This window comes from Arvicanthis niloticus, chromosome 30, assembly GCF_011762505.2.
Source record: "Arvicanthis niloticus isolate mArvNil1 chromosome 30, mArvNil1.pat.X, whole genome shotgun sequence".
Lineage (NCBI taxonomy): Eukaryota > Metazoa > Chordata > Mammalia > Rodentia > Muridae > Arvicanthis > Arvicanthis niloticus.
Window position 1 is genome coordinate 2682078 of NC_133438.1, and position 24116 is coordinate 2706193.

At 41.4% G+C, this 24116-nt stretch overlaps 1 protein-coding gene and 1 pseudogene across 2 annotated transcripts; both read left to right on the forward strand.

Annotated features, from left to right (window-relative positions):
- Positions 1 to 573: 573 nt before the first annotated feature.
- Positions 574 to 8718, forward strand: LOC143440768 (uncharacterized). Its single transcript, XM_076927549.1, has 4 exons — positions 574 to 812; positions 1430 to 1468; positions 3488 to 3614; positions 4879 to 8718. The coding sequence occupies exons 2-4, from the start codon at positions 1436 to 1438 to the stop codon at positions 6120 to 6122; spliced, it is 1404 nt and encodes a 467-aa protein (XP_076783664.1). The 5' UTR covers positions 574 to 812; positions 1430 to 1435; the 3' UTR covers positions 6123 to 8718.
- Positions 8719 to 15029: 6311 nt separating this feature from the next.
- LOC143440769 (uncharacterized) lies at positions 15030 to 23045 on the forward strand (annotated as a pseudogene). The gene is made up of 3 exons (XR_013108194.1): positions 15030 to 15135; positions 18035 to 18133; positions 19671 to 23045. The product of XR_013108194.1 is annotated as an uncharacterized LOC143440769 (transcript).
- Positions 23046 to 24116: the final 1071 nt, after the last annotated feature.

The window sequence follows — 24116 nt, forward strand, 5'->3', positions numbered from 1 at the left end:
TGTGGCCTTCGTATCTTCATTTTGTTGAAACCAGAGGTCAATAAAGAGGATTTATTTTTCCCCACTTCTAATGATAGCGTAAACTGTTCAGCTCTTACACACACCTGGGTAGCGGCTGACGCTGTAAAGGGGAAGATTCTCCCTGTCATATGAGGAGAAATATATCCTCAGGTCTATTTATTACATGTTGCTGGTTACTCAAGCTTGGTAAGAGCCAGGGCTTGAGTTCACCTATACAACTACAGACTCTTGACTTCCTGCCTAGCGTCCTTGTATGCTGTTTGCCTTCAGGTTGGAAAACACTGGGGTGGCACAACACTATGGCCGAGGACTTCAGAAAAGAAGACAGATGAAAAAGGGTTGTTTGCTAACGTCCATGACATTTTCCAGCATCCATCCCACTTGGCCTTTGTTCCAGGTGATGAGGTTGCACAGCTTCCCCACCCGAAGACGCATATCTGAAAGAACTACGTTACCCAGAATGCGCCATTCACAGAGAGAGGAACATGAGCCAATGAGCATTTAGGATAGTACCATCTTCGGGTTTGGATGGAGGGATTGGGCGGGATTTCCGGCTGCGCTCCGTGGCGCTCATTTTAGCGGTTTTTGGGTCCCTCCTTCCAGATCCTGCAAGACCCCTTTGTCCAGAGGTACGGGTCGAACAGTCTCAAAGGAGCGGTTCTAGAGGATAATATCCATCGCACTCCGTGTACTGACAGTGACAGTATTGTCCAGGTCCCCTGTTTCCATTTCTCCGTTGTCCGTTCTTGCCTATTTGGATGGCTGTGCCCACGCTCACGCACCAGGCTTAGGTAAGTGTTGCGACATCTGGAGCTGGCTCCTGGCCTTCGCCACTTATGTTGCAGAGTCGGAGTTAGGGAGTCCACTTAAGTCGCTACTCCCCAGATCCCTGTATTAGTAGGAGTACGTGATTCGGGTTTCCTATTTGCAAATCTACAGTGAGGAGACAGAGTGGGACAGCCAGGGCCATAATGTGTGTAATTTCTTGGAGTAATGATGACGTGTGTACTATTTAGGCCCGTAATAATGAGATGAAATGTACCATTATCCCCACGATAGGAATTTGTGTTATGGGAAAACTACACAGACTTGAGTGTGGGTTTTCGGTTTTCCAAAAAGCTGCTCACAGTGAGAAATGTGTGTGTGTGTGTGTGTGTGTGTGTTTATGTTCTCATCTCAGCTAGTTCTTAGTCCGCCCTAGTGTTTTCCAACCTGGGGGTTGGATGGAGATGTCTCACAGGCCAGTTGAGTCATTGTCTAAGGCCCATGAGTAAGCGTCAGCACTGAGGGTTTAGGGTCAGATGTAATGAGGGCATCCCTTTGTCACCGTGCTCCAGGTTGGAAGAGGGTATAAGAAAATCTAAAGCTTTGTATTCCTACCGCCATTCATGCCATCTTTATCTCACAGGTGTCCATGACTGCAGAAGTGGATATGGCCCTCATGCAGGTGAGGAGAATATGTCCCAGGCTGTCACTGAGACGTTTGTCTTGAGTCAAAGAACCCTTAACAAACTGAAGGTTGGGGTGGTTCCTCTTGGTAACAAACAATAGAATGTGATTGATATGTAAGGTCGAGCCAGGCATGTGTAAATATTTGGAGATGAGTCTCCTGTGGTTCATTTCTTCAATGGGAACTGAAAGCAGCAGGGCAAGATTAAAATCTGGAGTGAATCTTAAGAATAATTCAACATTTAGGGGAAGGGAAGGGAAGAAGAGGGAGGTGATCTAATATCAGTAAAATAAACCTCCATGTTTCTGTAACATGGAGAAGCCAGTTATTGTGAGGGAGGCAATAAGACCCCTGGGGGTGGGAGGTGGAAGTGTTACCAGTGTCTAGACCAGCTTGAAGGTGGAGGAAGTGCTAGCTAGGAGTCCAGATTAGTTTTGAAATTGGAACTGCTTAGAGTCTCAGATTATAAAGAAGGGAAGATACTATTTATCCAGGCTCTGGGACAGTGATTCTAACGCTGCTGCCCTTTAATATAGTTCCTCGTGTTGTGGTGACTCCCAACCATAAAATTGTTTTCATTGTTACTTCATAACTATACTTTGCTACTTTTATGAACTGGAATGTAAATACCTGTGTTTTCCTGTGGTCCTAGGCATCCCCAGTGAAGGTGTCTTTAACCCCAAATGGGTCACAGCCCACAGGTTGAGAGCCACTGCTTTAGGAGTTTAAAATCTGGAGGGATGTAAACTCCATCAAATTTAAAGTTGGTCATCAGGTTCATTTCCATTTAGAAAAAAAATTTAATTGCTTTTGGCTACTTCTGAGGTCTTTCAAAATCAAGGAAGGAAGATATTATGAGGTTCGTACCTTATAGACGTCTCTTGAATTTGAAAGGAGGTTTAAGAAAGTATTGGTTACTATTTAGCTAAAAATGTAGGTGTGTATTGTAATTAGGGGTCGTTCTGTTTCTCATAATGGTAATACTATTAGCTACTCAGGAAAGGTGGAACATTGAGTCTGGGACTTCTAGGTAGAAGTGATAAGCACTAGAAACACAGTTATGAGAGAAGTAGTCATAGGTGGTCATGAGCAAGAGGATGATCAAAGTTTCCAAGACTTAGGGCAATAAGGTAGTCACGAGGCGGCAATACTAAGTATAAGGTGTCTGGTGGATAGAACTGAATGACTTTTTTCCTTCAAATTTAACTTGTTGTATCCTAATCTGTGTGGCCTTTGAGAGATAATTAGATTAATTCAGGTGGGATTAATGAGTGCCCTTGGGACAAGATGCCAGAAGACTTGTTAGTGCTCCTTCCAGCATATGAGGATATCAAAGGAAATCAGTCTTCTATCACTGTTGAGGGGATGTTGAAGATCAGCAGAAGTACAGGGCAAGGGTGTGGCAGACTGCAGGTGATGCTGGGTAGCTAAGATTGAAGCAAAGAACAAATGATCTTTGGAGCAGGATCCTGGGCTGCGTGAAGCAGTCAGGACCATTGGAGGTTTAGAGTATTACTAGATCCTGTTTTATATTTCCCTACTGCTCTCTGAATGTTGTGTGCTAAGTATGTTAGGGAAGGTAGCGGTCTAGCTAAGATATGGAGAAGGGGTTTAAAGGTAGTTCTGAGAATGTAGTCTAAGTAGGATTATTATGTTTGTGCAGAGGGATCATGATCTGTAAGAGCTAGCCCCTGTATCACTGAGGATAAAAGGGTGAAGGGTGAACTCCTCTGATTGCATCTAAGAGGGACAGTCAGGATGACTCCTGAGAAATGGTCTGCCAAGCAGATACAGCCTCGAGTACCAGTTTAGATAGTATCATTCTGTTAGCTGTTGGTGCTAGGACACCGATTACAGCTATTGTAATATAAGGGTTACCAGAGACAGTGGAACTTGGTATTGCTTTGAGGTAGGAATGTGGGGAGGAGGGAGAAGATGCGATGGATAAGTAAGTTGGTATCCTTGGCAACATAGGAGTGACCTTGACTATGAAATAAACTGTCCCTATTGTGGCAGGGCTCTGTGACATTTCAAGATGTGGCCATTTGCTTCTCACATGAAGAATGGAAACTTCTTGATGAGACTCAGAAGCTCCTGTACCTCAGTGTCATGCTGCAGAACTTTGCACTTATAAACTCCCAGGGTAAGACACACACGTGTTTCTCGTCTTCTGAGTCCCCCCGTCCACTTTTTCCCTACAGACAGACTGATCTTTTCCATACTAGATCTGGAGATCTGTTCATTTCTGTATATTCCGGTGTATATGCTATGTGTGATGGCATTGAACTGTTTCTACTACCTCAAGTAGATCTCTAAGTAGCCTTAATACCTGCTTCCCATTGTATGGGAGTTGGGTATCTTGTGGTCATCCTAATTAATGGTGTCATCTTGCTCGTCTTGCCACTAGCTGTGTCTATCGTCATGACACTTTGCATGACACGTGCTTAGAGATGACCAGCTTGCTTCTGTATGGCTGCATGTGGCAGAGCTGCAGTTTTGGAACCATGCTATTGTTTTTGCTAGACATCGATTTTGGATATTTTAAAACTAGTGTTTTCTCTACTGGGATCTACAGCCATCTTTTGTGAGATCCTCTTGCTAACCACTTTTTATATCTTTTCTTTCGTGTGGACCTGTGTCATGACGTCACATGTAGTAACAGCATTTCTTGAGGTCATATGTAATGACATCAAGCTTGGAATCTGGTTTTTTTGAAAAGCTATCCTGGCTTCATCGGAGGCCTGGGTGTGATAAAGTGGCATCTAGAGAAAGGCAAAACATCCGGGCTATCTTCCAAAACATCCTGTGTCCACCAATTTAGGTGCAAGTGCTACCAGCCAGGCCTCATTTTTATATTCTCTTCCCCAGACATGGTAATATTCTATCTTTTAATTTTATCTGTGATCTCTGTCACCTGGGTACCCCTTTCTGATCTCCATGTCTCTCATATTCCTCTATATTATACTGTCCTCCGTGGTTCCTTTGTAGTTCCCAGCACTACCTCATACATAATTCTGAGCACATGCTTTACATTTTTGATTGGAGTTCCGAGGCTTGCATGTAACCTGTCTTCTGTAAAGCTTACAGTTAGGACCAGCCAATGACATCCTGCTACACACTGTCGTAAATTTTAGGGATTTGGAAGCTAATCCGTGATGAATGTATGGCCACTGTGTTTTAGTAGCTTATGGCCATTGATAAAAGAGTTGTAGATTGTCCCCTTATGGTTCATCTTTGTGGCCTTTATTCAGTGAGGCCCTCCCAGTTCTGTTCTCTTTAGAGACCTGATGTTTCGATGCAATTCCTTCCTACCCATCCCTTTGTCTTTGGGGAAAACACTGTGTGGAGTGTATGTGTGCTTGGGCTTTCTCCTCTGAGCATGCATTTCATCAGTAATTCTCTTTCAGGTTGTGGACATATAACAGAAGATAAAGAGCGGAGGGTTTCTACACGAGCATCAAAGGCTTTGAGATCTGAGACCACAGCAAAAACTGACCTCTGTGAAAAGTGTGTCCCAATTCTGCAAGACATTTTGTGCCTGCCTGGTCTTCCTGGGCAGAAGCATAATATAGAGGCAAGTTCAAAAGTTGATCAGCACCAAAACCATGACAGTACAGCAGAACCCTTGAAGAAGAATGCTGACAGGGCTTCATACTTGAATCGATACCTGTTCTACCTGTCAGCAAAATCCTTTCCCAGTTGGGATGTTGAAAAGGACCTCCCAGACATACTGAACCTTCTGAAGTCTCAGGTCTGTCCCAAAACTAAGAAGCCCAGAAAAAGCACTGAGGGTAGGAAAGAAACAAGTCCTGAAAGTCACACGTCAGAAGAATGTCAGAGGCTTTCGAGTGAAAAGCAAACACTTGCTCACTATACAAAAGGCTCAGCTGGGAAGAAGCTTTATGAGTGCAGCAAATGTGGAAAGACCTTCCGTGGCAAATACTCTCTTGATCAACATCAGAGAGTCCACACTGGAGAGAGGCCATGGGAGTGTAGGGATTGTGGGAAATTCTTTAGCCAGACCTCTCACCTGAATGATCACCGTAGAATACACACTGGAGAAAGGCCTTATGAATGCACTGAATGTGGGAAATTATTTAGACAGAACTCCAGTCTGGTTGATCACCAGAAAACTCATACTGGAGCAAGACCATACGAGTGTAGCCAGTGTGGTAAGTCCTTTAGTCAAAAAGCTACACTTGTTAAACACAAGAGAGTTCACACAGGAGAAAGGCCTTACAAGTGTAGTGAGTGTGGGAATTCCTTTAGTCAAAGTGCCATTCTTAACCAACACCGGAGAATTCACACTGGAGTAAAGCCTTATGAATGTAAAGAATGTGGGAAATCCTTTAGCCAAAAAGCTACCCTTATTAAACACCAGAGGGTTCACACTGGAGAACGGCCTTACAATTGTAGTGAGTGTGGGAAATCTTTTAGTCAAAGCTCCATCCTTATCCAACACCGGAGAATTCATACAGGAGCAAGGCCCTATGAGTGTGACCTGTGTAAAAAGTCCTTTAGCCAAAAGTCTGGCCTCATTCAGCATCAGGTAGTTCACACTGGAGAAAGGCCTTATGAATGTGACACATGTGGGAATTCTTTTAGCCAATGCTCTAGCCTCATTCATCACCAAAAATGTCATAACGCTTAAGAAACCTCATGAAAAAAAGCAAATGTGGATAAGCCTTCAACCGAAGGCCTAACATTATTTAGCTCCTTCAAATGCGTACTTGAGGAAAGCCTTAGTTTTATAGGGAATGCCCTCCTCTTTTTGTTTTGTCTTTATTTTTTTTAAAGTACTATGACACTATAGAACCTTTGCAGAGGATCCATCAGATACTATCTACAGTTGATCTTCCAGTACCCAGGGGAGTGAAATTCCTTAGGAGTTCAGGCATAAGTAGGCTCAGAAGCTGGTTTGCCCACACTGAACTGGCCAAAACTCTTGCCATTTCTGTCAGTACCAGTATTTGTGGTAGAAGCCATCATTCTCTAGCACATGACCAGTGTACAATGATTATACCATCATGGTAAGGAAAGGCAAATTGTGCAGATTGCCTGGAAGAACTCTTAAATGGAGTATTTATGGAGAACTCCCCCAGTTTTAACTGATTAAAGTGAGAATATGGCTAAGCTTTCACCAAGAAGATCAAATTTATTGTCTGCTGAAGGTGTTTACAACTTGCTTACCTGCTTCTTTAAAAAAGGAGTTTTAAATCTGTGTCACATGACAGTTAGGTGAATGTTTCCAGCCTTCTAATTACCCGTTGGACACTGCCTTCTCCCTATTGTTCTGGTTTGAACACTGATAAATGCCTTATTCCTAAAACTGCCTTTACTCTTAAGGGTTCAGTTTACTAAGTGGGAAGACTGGAAAACAGACTGATGATTCTAGGAAAGGATGGACAGCTTTTATAGATGATCTCAACTTGGTTTTCCTCTGCAGGGACAGCAAAATGAAGAAAGCAAATTTTTATTGCTTCCCAGTCCAACATCAGGAGCTACAGGGACTTTATTATCTACGTATTCATATGAATATGTATTCATATACATGAATATGTAGTTGGAAACTTTCTGTGGTCATCTCAAGGAGATGTCTGCTATTGCTGTAAGCTCCTGTACTTGTAGAAATGAAATGAATTGGCTCATTTTTCTCAGAGGATGTCCTTAAAATACCCATGATGCAGAGAGGCAGCTCATAAGGTTGTACAAAGAATGTCCCGATAGGAATTATTCCATAGGTGCCAGCCTATAAGATGACCAGTCATGATGTGATCAGAGCTAGGTGTGAACCGTCATTGGCATACAAAGGGTGGGTATAGTAGAGTCTTCAGCCAGCCAAATGAAATGTGGCTCTTGTAGAAGTGCATCCAACAATCTTTGTCTTTGGCTGTAATCACAGGACCTAAAGATCTGTATATTTGCAATAGCTGAGGTCATTGGCAAAAACAGTCTGGTTTTGTGGGATAGTGGGGTCTACCTTGCTTGTTTACCTCCAGTTTTGTTATCAACATAGGAAAATAAGGAGATGAAGATCGTGTCGTCTTAGAATGTAGCTGTTGTGATTGCAGTCCAGCTGTTGTATTTGCAGTCTGGTATTCACAAAATTTCACTGCCATTATTTCCTGCATTAACAAAAGGCTGCCCTTACTTGTATATGAGGACAGTTCAAGCAAAATGAGGGCTACCAAGCCTTCTGGTTTCCAAAAAGTAGGAGTTGTGAGCTTTGTATTTTGAGTCACTTTTTATAAAGTTTACTGATGTTTTAGTGAAATGCAGTCAGCGCTATGATTTATCCTTCAAAACGTCTTAAAGTTTATCTTTGTGATGATGCACTTGTCTATGACCTCATACCCTGTTAAAATCTTCCTTGTGTTTCCAGACTTAGAGGTGTTCGACAGCTTGTATTTGACTTTAAAGAACAGTTTGTGAATGAATACAAAAGTTCTTTTTTTCTTAGAGATAATGTCTTTTAGAAGTACATAATTATTTTGATATTCGTCACTATTGCTTTTTGAATAACTATAGTGCTATACAGTGTTTGCATTTGTAACTATACAACAGTCTATTGATCATTTTATTCAGTCGGCTCTTGGTTGAATCCTTTCTTGAGCTGTTACATATAGTGGATATAAGCATATGACTCAATATGCTTACATTTTTTAATTCCTTGTGAGCCAGTAATTAAGTATATGTGAATGCTTCTATTTTTAACAACATGTTAACCTGATATTAATTGATCTAGAGCAGTGGTTCTCAACCTTCCAGATGCTGCAATTCTTTAATACAGTTCCTCATGTTGTGGTGACCCTCAACCATAGAATTATTTTTGTTGCCTCTTTACAACTGTAATGTTGCTGCTGGTATGAATTGTAAATATTTGTGTTTTCCTATGGTCTTAGGTGACACCTGTGAAAGGGTCATTTGACTCCCAAAGGGGTCATGACCCACAGGTTGAGAACCACTGATGTAGACAGTGTATGAACATTCTTGCTAGTACTTGGTGTGGTTAGTGTGTTTGCTTTGAGCCATTTAAATAGCTGTGAAATAACACATTGTATAGACTTAATTGCTTTTTTTGGTGTTTCATGGTACTGAGTATTTTTGTGTGTTTACTTGCCAATGTATGTTTTTAATACTTGCCAGTGTATGTTTTTAATACTTGGGTTTTTGTTTTTTTTTTTTTTTTTGCCTATTTTCAAATGGAAATTCATGTTACTGACCTTATCATTAATAAATAGATGTACACTAACAATATGTATAAGACTTTCATTTATTCCTTCAATTTTTTGATAGATTAGTTTTTGGTAAGTGGGGGGGGAGACGTTTTTAAGTACTGGAACAATATTTTAGCAGTTTTTCTCTTCTGTTCATAGTGTCAACAGTCATAGACACTGTACGACTGAAACATGGTCTTCACTACTAGCATATTCTGTCTCGTAAATCTAGCCTTTTCCTAAGAAACACATACTGGTTTTAATATTTCTTAATTGCATTCCCACCATTGGCCAATTCCAAACTGTTAAAATGTTATTAACAAATACTGAGTCAGGAAGGGATATGCAATAGCAGGTTTGTTTTATTTTCATTATATGTATGCAGTTGTGACAAGTAACCTGAAGAACATGAATATGTAAGTAAAGCATTAGAAAGTGACAACTTTTGTTTATCATCCTTGCTTTTTAGAGATAATTTAATTGAGATGTAATTATCTTACCAAAATTTTATATGCATGTGCATGGCTTCCATCTTAATATACATGCTTAAAAACAGGATTCCTGATTCCCTTTTTAAATCTATTCTGAAAGTAAAATGGGTATAAAGATATATTCAAACTTTTCAGTGGTTATTTTCATATGGGCAAATAGTACAGATTATATGAGGAGGCCCTATGAATCCTTACAAATGATTTGTAAACTGCATATATAACCAAGTAGTTATTGTTTATGTATTATAGTGTCATATAGTCTTGTTTGGCATTGAGCTCAATAGCTAACAGTGATTTTAAACTTCTGATCCTTCTACCTCTACCTTTCTAGTGCTGTGGTCTCATGTATGCTAGGTAAATCTCCAACCAATGAAGCTATATCCCATTTCTTAATTTTTATATATCCCTAAATTCTGGTTTTATTGTTTTGGATTTGTTTTATTTTTATTTTCCATTGTCCTGATGTCATTTAACTTACTGTATACCTTGTGACTAGATACTGTATTACAGTTATCAAAAGAAATAGGAACAATTGGGAATTGTTTGTAATTTTAAGGAGAGTAAGGGTATATTAGATTATACAAAGAATGGATAGTCCCACAATGACTGGGAAGCCCAGAAAACCAGTGCTGTTCAGTCCAAGGAGCTGGATGATTCAGAACAATAGGGCAAGTGACCCACTCACAGTTCAAGTCTGAATGCCAGGGCCCCATAGAGAATCACTGCTGTCTGAGTCTATGGTCTAAAAGTCGAAAAAAAAAAACGACTTCTTTAAGTCAGACACACACACACACACACACACACACACACACACACATGCACACATACGCCAACCACCCCCACACTAAATAAATGTTAAAAACCTTTTCCAGACGTGTGCTTTACCAATTTTCTAGGAATTTTTCAACCCATTTAACATAACTAAGATTAGCAATGACATATTAATAAAAGGATCAATGGAATCTGTATAGAGGCGTGTTATAGTAGCACTCCAATGCACTATAGCATGGCTGGGTTTTGTCTCGATAACAGTATATACTTTAAACATCGTTCCCATACTGCAATTTACTACCATACCACTGTTTGGAAACAAAAGTGTAAGTGTTGTATTTTAAAGTCATAAATGGAGTAGGAGTGTATGTTCTGTAATAGTTTTAGAGCAGTTCAATCTAGAGACAAACAGCGATCCTACATGGCAGTTACATAGTTGACACTGCTTGACACAACTTAAATATATATGTATCACACAATCAAATCAAATATGATAGACATATGTGACAGGTATATGGTATCAAATATGTCATGGACAAACATGATAGACATGCATGTGTAAAATAGCTAGCACATGTAAAGTGGACTAGAGATGCAATGGTCAGATATTGATAACTACCAACTTTCTAAGATTTTACCTATATATAATCTGAAGAAAGCCACGTATGCTTCTTAAACCATACTGGATAACAGGTGTCTTATAAACCCACCAAAAGTTTACTTGTCCCAACAGCTGCCAACCATGTCACTGTTTTAACCCCATCACCACCACATTGTTTTTATTTCTCTGTCAAATGCAGTAACCATGCTTGATTTTTTTTTGTTAAGCCAAATCTAGTATCATTTTTGGTCTGATTTTTTAAAAAGACTTTTATTATTTTGACTGTCTATATGGGAATGTGCACGTGAGTGTGGGTGTCCATGAAGATCAGAGGCACTGGATCCCCTGCAGTTAAATAGTTATGAAGTGAGTAAGTGAAGCTTGAGAACCGGACTCGGATCCTTATTCAGTGATGGATGCATTCTTAGCTTCTGAGCCACCCCTCCAGCCCACAATTTATGTTACTCATTTGTAGTGAGATTTTTGGACCTTTTAAAAACTCAGGTGTATATGTTTTTGTTTTAATCCCAGATGTGGGATATGGGGCTGATTCAGTTTGTCCTCAGCCATTAACTATGATTGTCTCTTGATCCAGGAGGGGCATGATTTTTGCCAGCTGCAGATAATTATTGGGCCTCTGGAGAGGGAATGAATGTTAGAGCCTGGCGAGGGGCGGGACTTCCTTGAAAGAAGGAGGAGGCAGCTGTTCCCCCTGCTGGTCCTGGTTGCTGCTGTAGTTTGACCAGAAGTTGGAGATAATCCTGAAGGGAAAAACTGAACTTGTCCCAAGGAACCTAAGGACCCTAATTAGGAGGAAGAATTTTATTTGTTGGCCAAAAGAGGTCCCCACCTCACTCGGCTCTTAATGTTTTGCTCCTACCTAGTGTTGTGGGGTTGGAAGGGATTAGGGTGGAATAAGGATTGGGAGGGAAGTAGAGCTATAAGAACCCAACAAAAGATCCCCCAAAGATGCCAACAGTCACCTGCTGCCTCTGTAGAACTATGACTAGCCCTCCTCTTTTTTCTTCTAAGCCATGCATCAAGTGTAAGTTCTGGGAGAACTATGACAGTATAGATTAACAAACAGGTCATGCTTGTGAAAGCCTTTGTGAATCAGTAAATACAGGAGATTCTTTAGATAAAAGTCCCACCTCAGTAGAAGTGATCACATAGGTGCAAAATCACACAAGTGAATGCACACAGTCTCCATGAAAAAAAAAATTGCCTAATTCAATACAAAAGTACACACTAGAGAAAGGACTTACTAGTCTTTAAAATCTTTATTGTATTTTATTTCATTATTTTAAAACAATAAAAGGATGAATGAATCAATGAAAAAAAAAAACGAATTAATAATAACCTAGCCACTAGGATAAATATTAACAACTGAACTGTCAATGAAACCTGCTAGAAGAGGGAAACTCAATTTCCTCCAGTATAGTGACACTGGTTATATCAGCCACTCCAGGATAGGTCTCGTGCTCAGTAGTATCCAACATATAATGGATTCTGCAGGTGTGTGTGTGTGTGTGTGTGTGTGTGTGCTTGTATTTGGTGACAGTTTTCTGTGTTTTGTTTGTTTTTGTGGGTGGGTGGTATTTTCTTGGTTGTGGGGCTGGTTGTATTGAGTTTTTGTTTTTTGAGAAATATATATATATATATATATATATATATATATATATATATATATATTATAATCTCAGCCATATGATCCAGCCCTTGGGACTCTGGCATTCAAAATAGAATTAGAGCAGATGTTTATCGACTGATGAACCAACTAAGAAAATTATATACAGACATATACAACATAGACTATTCATAAAGAAGAATGATATCTTGAAATTTGCAGCAACATGGATACAAGTATAGGCTACTGATTGAAATGAGCTTTTCTGAAAAGATAGTTTTTTCTATCTCCAGTGAAAGTTTAAAAAATGTGTTTGAATGTAGAATAGTTACTCTCAGAGGTTTTCAGGAGGAACAGGGTATTAGAGGGGGTTGAAAGATGCTCAGAAGTATAGGTTGTGAACCAATGAGGTTCCTGAAGTTATTTTAAGAATTAGGTGAGAGGTTAGAGGGCACAATTGACTCAAAGACAGCTGCATCACCAAGATCCATCCCATCATGGATCACAAAATCTTCATCACCATAGGTCCTGGTACAGCCTGCAGGCAGCTCACATAGCTAGAGTGTCTCCTCTAACCAGCAATTGTTCACTATTTATGCAAACTTTCACAGGGAATTTTTGAATCTTGTAATTTTCTGAGCTTTGTAAATTTTGTTAGCTTCTCAAATCTTATGAAGCATCTCTCCCTCTCCTCCTCCAGGATAGAATGTTTTGATTCAGAGGAGGTAGCTATGAAACAGACTCTGACTATGAAACCCAGACTGGCCTTGATTCTCCTGTTTCGACATCCTACACTTGCGGTTATATCCGTGTATCACCATTCCCAGCTTATCCTTTCTTGCCATTGCTGTAGCTAACACATTGCAGCATTCCAGCATCCCATACAATGTTTCATTTTTCATATGTCTTCCTTTTTTTTTTTTTTTTGATACATTGTAAATTCACAGTTAAAATCAGTATCTGCCCCAAGACAAAGGCTTTTTCATTTGGCTTTCTGTCTGCAGCAGCCTGAAATTTCTCACAGCAGGGGACCTGCCTGCAAGCAGTTGCATTGTTTAAAGTTATTTTGTAACATGGGTCTTTGTCCATCATTTCCAAATTCATTCCATCCACATAAGATAGTTTCTGAAATGCAGTAGGTATTTAACAAACATTGTTGGGTGCATTAAAAAAAAAAAAAAAAAAAAAAAAAAAAAAGCACGATAGTCTAGCTGCCCTATATGTATTCATCATCTTGACAACTCAATATTTCTAAAAATTATTCCATTTGGCAGTATCACTCTTCATTATTTAATTTTAATTTTGAGAGATAAAATCTTGATATGTACCCCAGGTTAACAGAATTCCCTGTCCTCCCATTTCAGTGTGTGCCCCACACTCACTCAGTTTTTTATTTTTTATTTATTTTTATTTTTTTATTATTATTTTTTTATAGTTTTTTTTAAGAGGGCTGACATTTTATTAAGAATGTTGGTTCTAACCGCTTTTCTATTTTTTCCCTCTTTTATTGGATATAATATTTACATTTCAAATTTTATCCCCTTACCATATTTCCCCCACCACCCAGGAACCCCTTATCCCATCCCCCCTCCTCCTGCCTCTATGAAGGTGTTTACCCACCTACCCCCAGCCTCCCTCCCCACTCTCAGATCCCCCCCCCCCCCCAGTGCTCAGCCTTCAGGGTACCAATGATCTTGTCTCCCACCTATGCCCAACAAGGCCATCCTCCCCTACATATACAGCTGGAGTCATGTGTCTCTCCCTATGTGCTCCTAGGCTGGTGGTTTAGACCCTGGGGAGCTCTGGCTGGTTGGTATTGTTGCTCTCCTCACGGGGCCACCAGCCCTTACGGTTCACAGTTCCTTCAATTTACTCTCTAACTCCTCCATTGGGAACTTTGATCAGATTAATGGATAGCTGTGGGTATCTGTCTCTGGGTATGTCCGACTCTGAGAGACCTCTAAGGAGACAGCCTTATCAGGCTGCTGTCAGCTTTCCCATCCTGACATCCCTATCAGCGTCTATTTTTGGTGACTGCCTATGGAATGAATACCCAGACACAATGGTCTCCCTACAACCCCCCCTTCAGATTCTGACCCACACTTTGTCTCCATATTTGCTCCCTTGGTTATTTAGTTACTCCTTCTAAGAAAGACCTAGGCATCCTCACTTGTTCTTTCTTCTTCATGAGCTTCATGTCTTCTGGTACTCACTCAGTTTTTGAGAATATAAGGAAGTTACATTTTAGGACCAAGCTCTGAAATGGTCAAAGTTCTGGCACCCGTGTGCTCAGCCTGAGCACAACCTAGACTTTAGTATCGCCTTAAGTTATTCCAGTACCTCTTTTATCTGTCATTTTTTTTCAGGAATATAAATGTGAGAGGACAACAGGTTATGGTTAACTCTTAGTTGTTTAAACAACTCTAATCTCACTCAGTTTTTGGGAATATAAGGAAGTTACATTTTAGGACCAATGGTCAAAGTTCTGGCATCCGTGTGCTATTCTGTGGATACGGCCCCTCTCAGAGGAAGGAGATCCCACTCTTCGCAGGGGGATTCTGGGAACTTTCCCAAAACCGTCAGCTGTGTAATCATTGCTTAGGCTCCTACCGGTCCCAAAGTCAGCACCCAGTCTCTTACTTTCTCTGATGGAACTACATTGCCCAGAATCCAGTGCGCACTGCTGGGAGTATTTCCGTTTAGATGGGACATTTGTCATCTTCTTACATCTTGCCGATTCTATAGCTTAAGATTAGGAACTCGTTTGAGTTGAATCTTGCATAGAGTAATAAAAGGGGTGTTGTTTGCCACTGCGGGAGGTGGGGGGGGGGGTGGTTATTGGGCGCTGGCGGTGCCAGGACGTCCTGTCTCCAGAGCCTGGTGACAGCGGTCTCCGCTCTCCCTATTTTGGTGTGGCTCTCAGTTAGGTGATGGCCATGGCCTTGAGCCCAGCGCAGGTGGGTCCTAAGTTCTCAAACCTTCGCCTGTTATACTCAACCTCCGCAACACATCCGCCAGTGGCTGATGTGCAGGACGGCTCTTAGGATAGGGACCTTTGTGGGTGAGGATTGAGATTGTGGAATGTAAGGCAATTCGGTGGCAAAACAAAACAGGACAGGGTCAGAGGCTTGGCAAGTGCATAGAACAGTTGAAAAATGTGCCTGCTTCTCCCCCGCTCCCCTCCCCCCCCAACACCACCCCTTGCCCCATGTACACAGCAGAGATTGTAGCAATCATTCTTTTCCTAAGTGCCAAGCCTAAAAGCACCCTCATTGGGGAGCCAAGGAGCATTTTAAATGGAGGAAAGAAATCATGTTAAAAGGGTTTAAAATAGTATCCCAGTGTTTACTTAGGAAATAATCCTCTGTGGCATTGGAATGCTAAGGGCCAAAGCAGGGACTCAGGCCAGGAAGATATTACAAGTGACTCAGAATGTTTTGGTAATAACTGGACTAGCACAGGGTCAGAAGAGCTTGGAATATATTCTGGATAGTCATTAAAGTCTGGAGATAAGTTTGGACATGAAACCATCAGTTTCCTACTCTATCAAATGTGGTTGTGAAAGTAGGGAGTTAAGAGCTGTCCTACTACTCCTTACCTCATTTGGTAAGCATTGTATTTTATAAAAAGATAAAGAAGAAGGAATATGTTTAGTGGAGGCATGGTATGGTATGGGGAAAGGGGGTGCCTTGTGGGTCCCAGGCGGAGGCATTCCTTTCCCCTGAGGTACCTACCAGCCACAGGATGGTATAGTATAGAATAGAGTTTATTTAGGGACATAGGGAGGGGAATTGAGTGAATAGAGACAGAAAGGCAGGGAAGAAGAAAAAGAGAGAGAAAGTAGAGGAGTAGAGGCTGACCATGGGCATATGGTTAGAGAGGGGGCTGGGGAGTGGGGAGAAACAAGAAAGAGGCTAAGGGAGCAAGAGGAGAAGAGAAGAGAGTAAGAGAGTGAGGAAGGGGCAAGCAGCCCCTTTAATAGTGAGTCAGGCATACTTTGTGGTTGCCAGGTAACTATGGGGCAGAGCTTAGATGAAATGCTAATAGTCAGCATCTGCAAGACTGAAAATAATTTAGAGTGGTGAACATTTTTCAGAAGGATTAAGAATTGGGTTTGGACATGGTAAATCTAAGACGTCTCACAGTGCAAACCGGCAGAAATGTTTGCATTCTAGTCCGGGATCCAGGGCAAAGAGTCTCTGGAGACCTCACAGGTAATGCACGAGACACAGAAATGTAACTGAGGTTAAGAATTATTATGGGTCTTGTTTTATGAGATGTTTCAGATGAGAAACAAGGTAGTTTACCATTTTGGTGGGCATCATGTAACCTAGCCTATGAATAAATTTAGGTGTTCTTGTTGGATGAAGTGGAGTTTCTTCATGATGTCCAGATATTGTACTGTTGTGGTATTATGCATTCTGTGATTTATATCTACCATCTCCTAGTTGGGGATTTATCCTAGATTTGTGGGCTGCTACTCCTCCTCTTACTCCTCCTCCTTCTCCTCTTCCTCCTCTTCTTTTAAACCTAACAGAGTTGCATGGTCTTTTCTTACCATAGCTCGACTACTACTGATTCCTTCACACAGATTCTCTGCATGCCAAGCCTCAAATGTAATGAATTTTCTCCTCCATTCTCTTTGCTCCCCAATTCTTACTGCCTGGAGACTTACCAAGCCATGTTTGTGGATCGAAGGTCTTCAGGTCATCCCTGTAGATGCTTTCTCTCTGATGACAAGACTTTACCCACAGTCAGGATATTTCATGGCTCCATGTTCTGTAACATTTCTCTAACATCCTCCTGGGTCAGTCATCATAGTCATTGTTTGTGGAATCCTCTGGACTGTCCTTGCAAGACAGGCTTTACTTTATTCCATTTTCTTCCAGTTTTCTGTGGGTACATTTTTATACTCAATTAGTGATGTGTTTATAAAAAGATAAAGAGATTTAGAATATGTTCTATGGGGGTGTGTGGAGAGGTATGGGGAAAAGGGATGTCTCAGTGGGCCCATGTCAAGGCATCCTTTCCCTCCGAGGGACTAACCACATGATGGCATAATGTAGAATAGAGTTTATTCAGGGCATGGGGAGAGGAGTTAAGAGGGTAGTAGAGGTAGGGAGAGAGAGAGAGAGAGAGAGAGAGAGAGAGAGAGAGAGAGAGAGAGAAGAAGAAGAAGAAGAAGAAGAAGAAGAAGAAGAAGAAGAAGAAGAAGGAGGAGGAGGAGGAGGAGGAGGAGGAGGAGAGGGAGAGGAGAGGAGGGGAAGGGAGGGGAGGGGAGGAGAGAGGGGAGGGGGGGGAGGAGGGGAGGGGGAGGGGAGGGGGAGGGGAGGAGGGGAGGGGAGGAGGAGGGGAGGGGGAGGAGAGGGAAGGAGGGGAGGGGAGGGGGAGGGGAGGGGGAGGAGAGGGGAGGAGGGAGGAGAGGGGAGGGGGAGGGGAGGGGGAGGGGAGGGGGAGGGGAGGGGAGGGGAGGGGAGAGGAGAGGGGAGAGGGGAGGGGAGGGGAGGGGAGGGGAGGGGAGGGGAGGGGAGAGGAGAGGAGAGGAGAGGAGAGGAGAGGAGAGGAGAGGAGAGGAGAGGAGAGGAGAGGAGAGAAGAGAAGAGAAAACGAAGTAGAGGCCGGCCATGAGCACATGGAAAGAAGGGGAAGGGGAAAGGGGCCAGGGGACAGAGGGGGAACAAGAAGGCAAGAGAGTAGGAGATCAAGAAAGCAATAATGTAAGAGACAGAGAGGAGGGGGCAAACAGCCCCTTTTATAGTGGGCCAGGGCTACCTAGTTGTTGCCACATAACTGTGGGGCTGGAGTTTAGACAGAATGCTAACACCTAGACTTTCCCTGGTGACTTCTGTCTTCCAGATCCTTTATGGGTCCTGAACTGTGTCAAGCAAGAGAGCCTGCCACTTGACTGAGAGGGCATGACTGTAAGCACAGCAGAAAGGACTTTGATCAACTCTGGTAAGTGAGACCTGGAGGAGGGCATCACTTCAAGATGTCTTTCTGATAGCATCTGAAACCTGTCTTGTGTCTGCTACTGTAGGCAATAATTTAAGTATGATAGCATTATCTGTTCCCTTTCTAGCTACCAAATATTTAACATAAAGACCTATTAAATTTATTAGCAAGCTGCGAGCTTAGGGTGGGCAGACTCTGAGCTATTCGAACCTCTAAGGCTGCCTACTTTCTAGTCACATGGTCCTTTACATTCAATCTGAGTCTTGCCCTGGCTTGTTCTGCTCCATGTGTCTCCTCATAGAGACCCCCTTGGTGACTCCTCATGGTCTCTCCACATCTTCCTCTCCTAGTGGTGTGGTCCTTCTCCACTCTGATCTCTCTCTATAACCCCTAACTCAGATTGGAAGTCCCACTCAAATTTTCTTCTATCCAGATAATTGGCTGATCAACTCTCTTATTGAGCAATTAGAAGTGATGGAAAACAATTTTTACATAGCTTAGAGACCAGAGATGGTTGACCATGCCATCATGCCATCGTCAAGAACACAACCAGCCATCTGGGCATAGAAGTCATCATGTGAATACACAGTGCTCCAAACCACCCACTAACATGCTACCATCTGATGCCAAAGCAAGAGGCCATACTTTCTATCTTTTCCTCTCCATCTGGATACGTTTGTTTTTTCTGTACTAATTTCTGACTCCGAGCTTTTCCACCTAACTCTAATACAACTGTCTAACTGTCTTCTACTGCTTCCTCCACAGTCTTTTCCAATATTGGAATGAACTATAGTCCTTAGACTGAACTAAGATTATTAGATGTACACATACTCATTTAATAGTCTTTGAATATAAACCACTAACTTTAAGTCAAATATCCCTGGACATACACTTATATATAACTCTGTTACTAGCAGTCAGACAAAGCCTTTCTAAAAGTCATTTTTAAAGAACTAATATGGAGGCTACTTTTTCTCCTTGAACTAACCTCACTCTGTGTCTTATCTCTCAGCCTTCCCTATTCTATGATCATGGGATTCCAGGATTATACAGAGTACTATAAACCTGATCCTACTTTTGTCTTCTTGAAAACCCTATGAACTTAATCTAGACATATGTCCTGGCTAGTTTTATATCAACTTGACACAAGCCAGAGTCATCTGAAAGGAGGAAACATCAATTGAGATAATGCTTCCGTAAGATGCAGTGTGAGGTATTTTCTAAATCTTGGGGCCTAGCCACGGTGAGTGGTGCCATCTCTTGACGGGGTTCTATAAGAGAGCAGGCTGAGAAAGTTGTAAGGAGCAAGCCAGTAAGCAGTACCACTCCATGGCCTCTTCATCAGTTCCTACCTCCAGGTTGCTGTCCTGTCTGAGTTCCTGTCCTAATTTCATTTAGGGATGAATAGTGTCATGAAAGAGTCAGCTAAACAAACCCTTTCCTGCCCAACTCACTTTGAGTCATGTTGTTTCATCGTAGTAATACTAAGTCAACATTGAAATATAAAATATCACCAATGTTTTTTTTTTTCTGTCTTCAGGTTGTTGGTGTGCAATGAAGGATGAAGACGTACCTTCTCAACAGAGCATTTTTGTAAGAGTGGCACATGTTAGTATGCCCGAGGCAGGCTCTTTCTTGACACAAACAACTTAACCTTGTAACATATGTGACCCCATTTTGAATGACCTTTTGGACGTGGAGGAACACCAAGGAACATACCCTGCACTTGGAACTTACACGCATGTGAGAGACAGGTCTGGTTCGGTGAAAACTTTGACCAGAACCTAAAACATCATGCTGTAGAGAATTTTTCACAAAAAGATAACAATAAAGCCTTGTTAATTAAGAATTACAAAGTTAATGTAGAACCTTACTCATCAGAAAAGCCCTCTGCATGTGACATGGAGCAAAGTAACCTTTAGGGCAGTGTGACTGGGCACAAAAAAAAAAAAAAAAAAAAGCCATCCATAACAAGAAGACATCAGAGAGTACCAAGAATGGGGAGGACTTTTATGTTGGACAAATGCATTAGAAGTTCAGGGAGTGTGGGAAAAGTTTCAGCTGCAAAGATACACTTGTACATCACCAGAGGATCCATAGCGGAGAAAAGCCTTATAAGTGCAGAAAATGTGGGAAAGCTTTCCGTCGCAAAGCCATGCTCATTCAGCACCAGAGGATCCACACTGGCAAAAGGCCTTATGAACGTAGTGATTGTTGAAAGGCCTTTAGTTGAAAAGACAATCTCACTCAGCATAAGAGAATCCACAATGGAGAAATGCCTTACAATTGTCCTGAATGGGGCAAATATTTTAGCCATCACTCCAACCTCATACACCAGCAAGTTCACAGTGGGTTGAGGCCTTATAAGTGCAACAACTGTGGGAAAGTCTTCAGATAGTAATCTACACTTGTTCAGTGTGAAATGTTCACACTGGAGAAAATCCTTATGATTGCAGTGATTGTGGAAAATCCTTCAGGCACAGATATATCCTCTTTTAACATCAGAGAATTCACACGGAGACACAGCCCTTTGTGTGCACTGAACGTGGGAAACTTTTTAGTAGAAGCTCTGATTTTATTGCACACCAAAAGGTTTATACTAGGGAAAGTCTGTTTGTGTGCAGCAAGTGTAGGAAGGATTTTATCCGAACCTCCCACCTTATTCAGCACCAGAAAGTTCACTCTGGAGCAAGGCCATATGAGTGCAGTGAATGTGGGAGCGCCTACAGCTTAAACTTCCACCTGAATCAGCACCAAAAGATTCATGCTGCAAGACGACTTTAGGAATGCTCATAAGAGTGTTCAGTCAGGTGTTGAATCTCATATAGTGAATAATCATGTCAGGGGGATAGATACTTAGGAATGGCAGGTATCTAGGAACTTTCTGACCAGCTCAAGTAACTGCCCAGTGGTCTGTCACTCGATAGGTACAGTTGAAACCATCTGAGCTCCATTGTCGTCACTCCAACATCCTCTGGGAAGACAAGACTTATTAACTCTGCCCAGTTCAGTCCCTACAATAATTGTGACGCATGTGATAATAATAATAATAATAATAATAAATAATAATAATAATAATAATAATAATAATCTGTCACATCTAACTTGTAAAGTTGTATACATGTCCGATTTTCAGCCAAGGGGATCTAAGATATGCTTTGTATTTGGCTTGCAGAGATGATTTATTTCATGGATGTTATTTTGTATGAAATATGTTTTATTTACTTTCTTGAGACAGTATTATTAATTTCCCAAGCTAGCCTTGAACGTCTCTTTCCTCAGCCTCCTCAGTAGCTTAGAGTTTAGACATGTGTCATCTGCTCAGCTCTTTATGAATTTTGTAATGGAATGGGCTCTGCCCATCTTATCAGTCATCTGGACAAAACAAACACTTGCCTCCTATGACTCTAGATTTCAGTAGTGGCTTATAATTGAAGTTACTTTTAATCTTAGGGGAGGTTAGAATATATTGCAAGCAAACGTAGAATCTGACAACCAAAAGAGAAAAACAATTTTGTATTTTAAATGTGACAGTGAATTTCTGGGGAACAGTCCTTAGTGCAGTTCTGGAGTTACCCTCTAGTGTTGAAAAAAGCTTCTGGAATCTGACATAGATTTCATGGTTATTCTAAGGCTCACAAATTGATATTGTGACAACTTTTCATGTGTTTGGCAGAAGAATTGATTATGTCTCTCATTTCTAGCACATGTATTCCATCTCCTTGCATGTCTGAGGAGATCTATGTATGTGCCTATATTTTCTGCAGCCTGGAATGAGATACAGGCCACCAACTATATAACCTAAAGTGCAGCTAAACAAAAGTACAGGAACAGTGGATGTGAATATTTGGAATTACAGATAAATCTCAATTAACATCACAGGGGAAATTCTCATGGTCAGGAAATTCCTAAATGTTCTCATAATAACTGTGTATTATCAGAGGGTTTATAGAATTCTTTGTCATAAAGTACTGTGTAACTGAGGATCAAGAGCATGAGTTCAGCATCACTCCCCTCCCCCAACATTCTTATGCTTCTGGAGATCTTTGCCAAATGTCTGTGCTGTATGAGCAGTAAACCGAAGAGGACAGGGATATGATCCAAGAATGTAACTTTTATGAATAGCTAGAATTCTTGGTTACAAGTGGAAATGACCTTTATGGCTTAGCACTGGGGATGGTGACTTTCCTAACACATTTACAATCATATGATAGAATTGTTGTATTAATGTCCACTTGCTTGATTTTCCAATAGAATTAGGCGATCTAGAATTTCTAAAAAGGACTTATTTATTTATTTATTTATTTATTGTTTATTTAATGTATATGAGTACATTGTGGTTTTCTTCAGACACACCAGAAGAGGGCAGTGGATATCACTACAGATGGTTGTGAGCCACCATGTGCTTGCTGGGAATTGAACTCATCACCTCTGGAAGAGCAATCAGTTCTCTTGACTGCTGAGCCATCACTCCAGCCCCTGATCTGGAATTTTAAATAAACGTTTTATGGAGTATACTCAACTCACTTTGTCTATATTGTACATAATCATGTAGTTCAATATATGTGTTCACTATACTGTGAAGCTACTCTAGCGGTGATGTTGAAGCGCTCCAGAGCTCTGAAGTTAACATGTGCTGCTTCACGATTTTTCTCAGTACCCTCCCTCATGCCTTCATTCAATTGCTTGTCAACCGTGGACTTTGCTATTCATAAATTCATTAAGAGGTTTCTGTAAATGTGACTACCACTTGTATGTATATTTTGTTTGCTGTTAGTCTGTATAATCTGACATGTATTTGTGTTATGTGTTTGGACAGCTTTCTTTATTGATCACTGGTAGTATAGCTGTACCACAATTACCTGTTTGTCATATTTGTCATTTTTCCTGCCCCATCTGCTAAGTATTAAAAAAGCAGCAGTTATAGATATTCATGTATGGATTTTTCTATGGATTTCTAACAAAACATTTTTAAACAGAAATTCCTTAGTAAAAGGAATATAATGGTGTGAAGAGAAAAGATTTAAGACTTGATTTGGGAAACTACCAGCCCATCATAATCACAAAAGTAGTCTAAATGACGAGGCTTGTTGTCAGAAAGCAGGTTCAGAAGTAGCTGAGAATGTCACTAAACAGCATGTACTAATATCAAGATTAAGAAGTCAGAGCAGTCTGTTACACAAAGCCTTTAAAAAAACCTGTCACACAGGTTTCCCTTAATATAACCAAAGAGTATTTAAGAAGTTGAAAGGAACCCCTCAGACATATCTTGAAAAAGGTGTGATACCATTAAGGACCTAAGTCCTGGGTAAACCCCATAAAGGCATTATCAGCTTGTATCTAAATGAACAATGCATATAAATTTGAAAGGTGTTCTAGTTTGCTTTCCATTGCTGTGATAATTGCCACAACCAAAAGCAACATGAGGAAGGAAAAGATTTATCTGGCATCCAGGTTACAGACCATCACCGTGGGAAGCCAAAGGAGAAACTCAAGCAGGAACCTGAAGGCAGAAACTGAAGCAGAAGCCAAGCGGGAAGGCTGCTTATAAACTTGCTTCCTTGGCTTGCTTAGCCTGCTTTCTTATAAAACACAGAACCACTTCCCCAGGGGTGGAACTGACCATGGTAGACCATACCCTCCCACATCAGAAGTCAGGGAAGCTAGAGACTCCCAGGACCCAACGAGGATGACTTTCACTGAAATATCCAACAAAGGGGAGAGAGAACCTGTAGAGACTATATCCAGTGGTTAGGCATGCCCCTCCCCTGATTGAGGATGGGGCCTCTTGCTTCCCTGGCTTCTGGGACCCTCTGGTGGCTACCTCCAGTTCTTCATCCCCCCACTGCTACATATTTTTATTGGATTTCCTGACACTCTGTACCTCTCTCCTGTCCCCTCCAGTACCTCCTTCCTCCCTCCACCTCCCTTAATCATCTTTTTTCCACTCTATGCAGGACTGAAGCACCCACACCCTGATCTTCCT

Bases quoted from the DNA above. Each gene is read 5' to 3' on its own strand.
- LOC143440768 (XM_076927549.1), top strand. From the start codon at position 1,436: ATGACTGCAGAAGTGGATATGGCCCTCATGCAG. The intron at 1,469-3,487 runs GTGAGGAGAATA...CTATTGTGGCAG, and splicing joins TGGATATGGCCCTCATGCAG to GGCTCTGTGACATTTCAAGA. The intron at 3,615-4,878 runs GTAAGACACACA...ATTCTCTTTCAG, and splicing joins TGCACTTATAAACTCCCAGG to GTTGTGGACATATAACAGAA.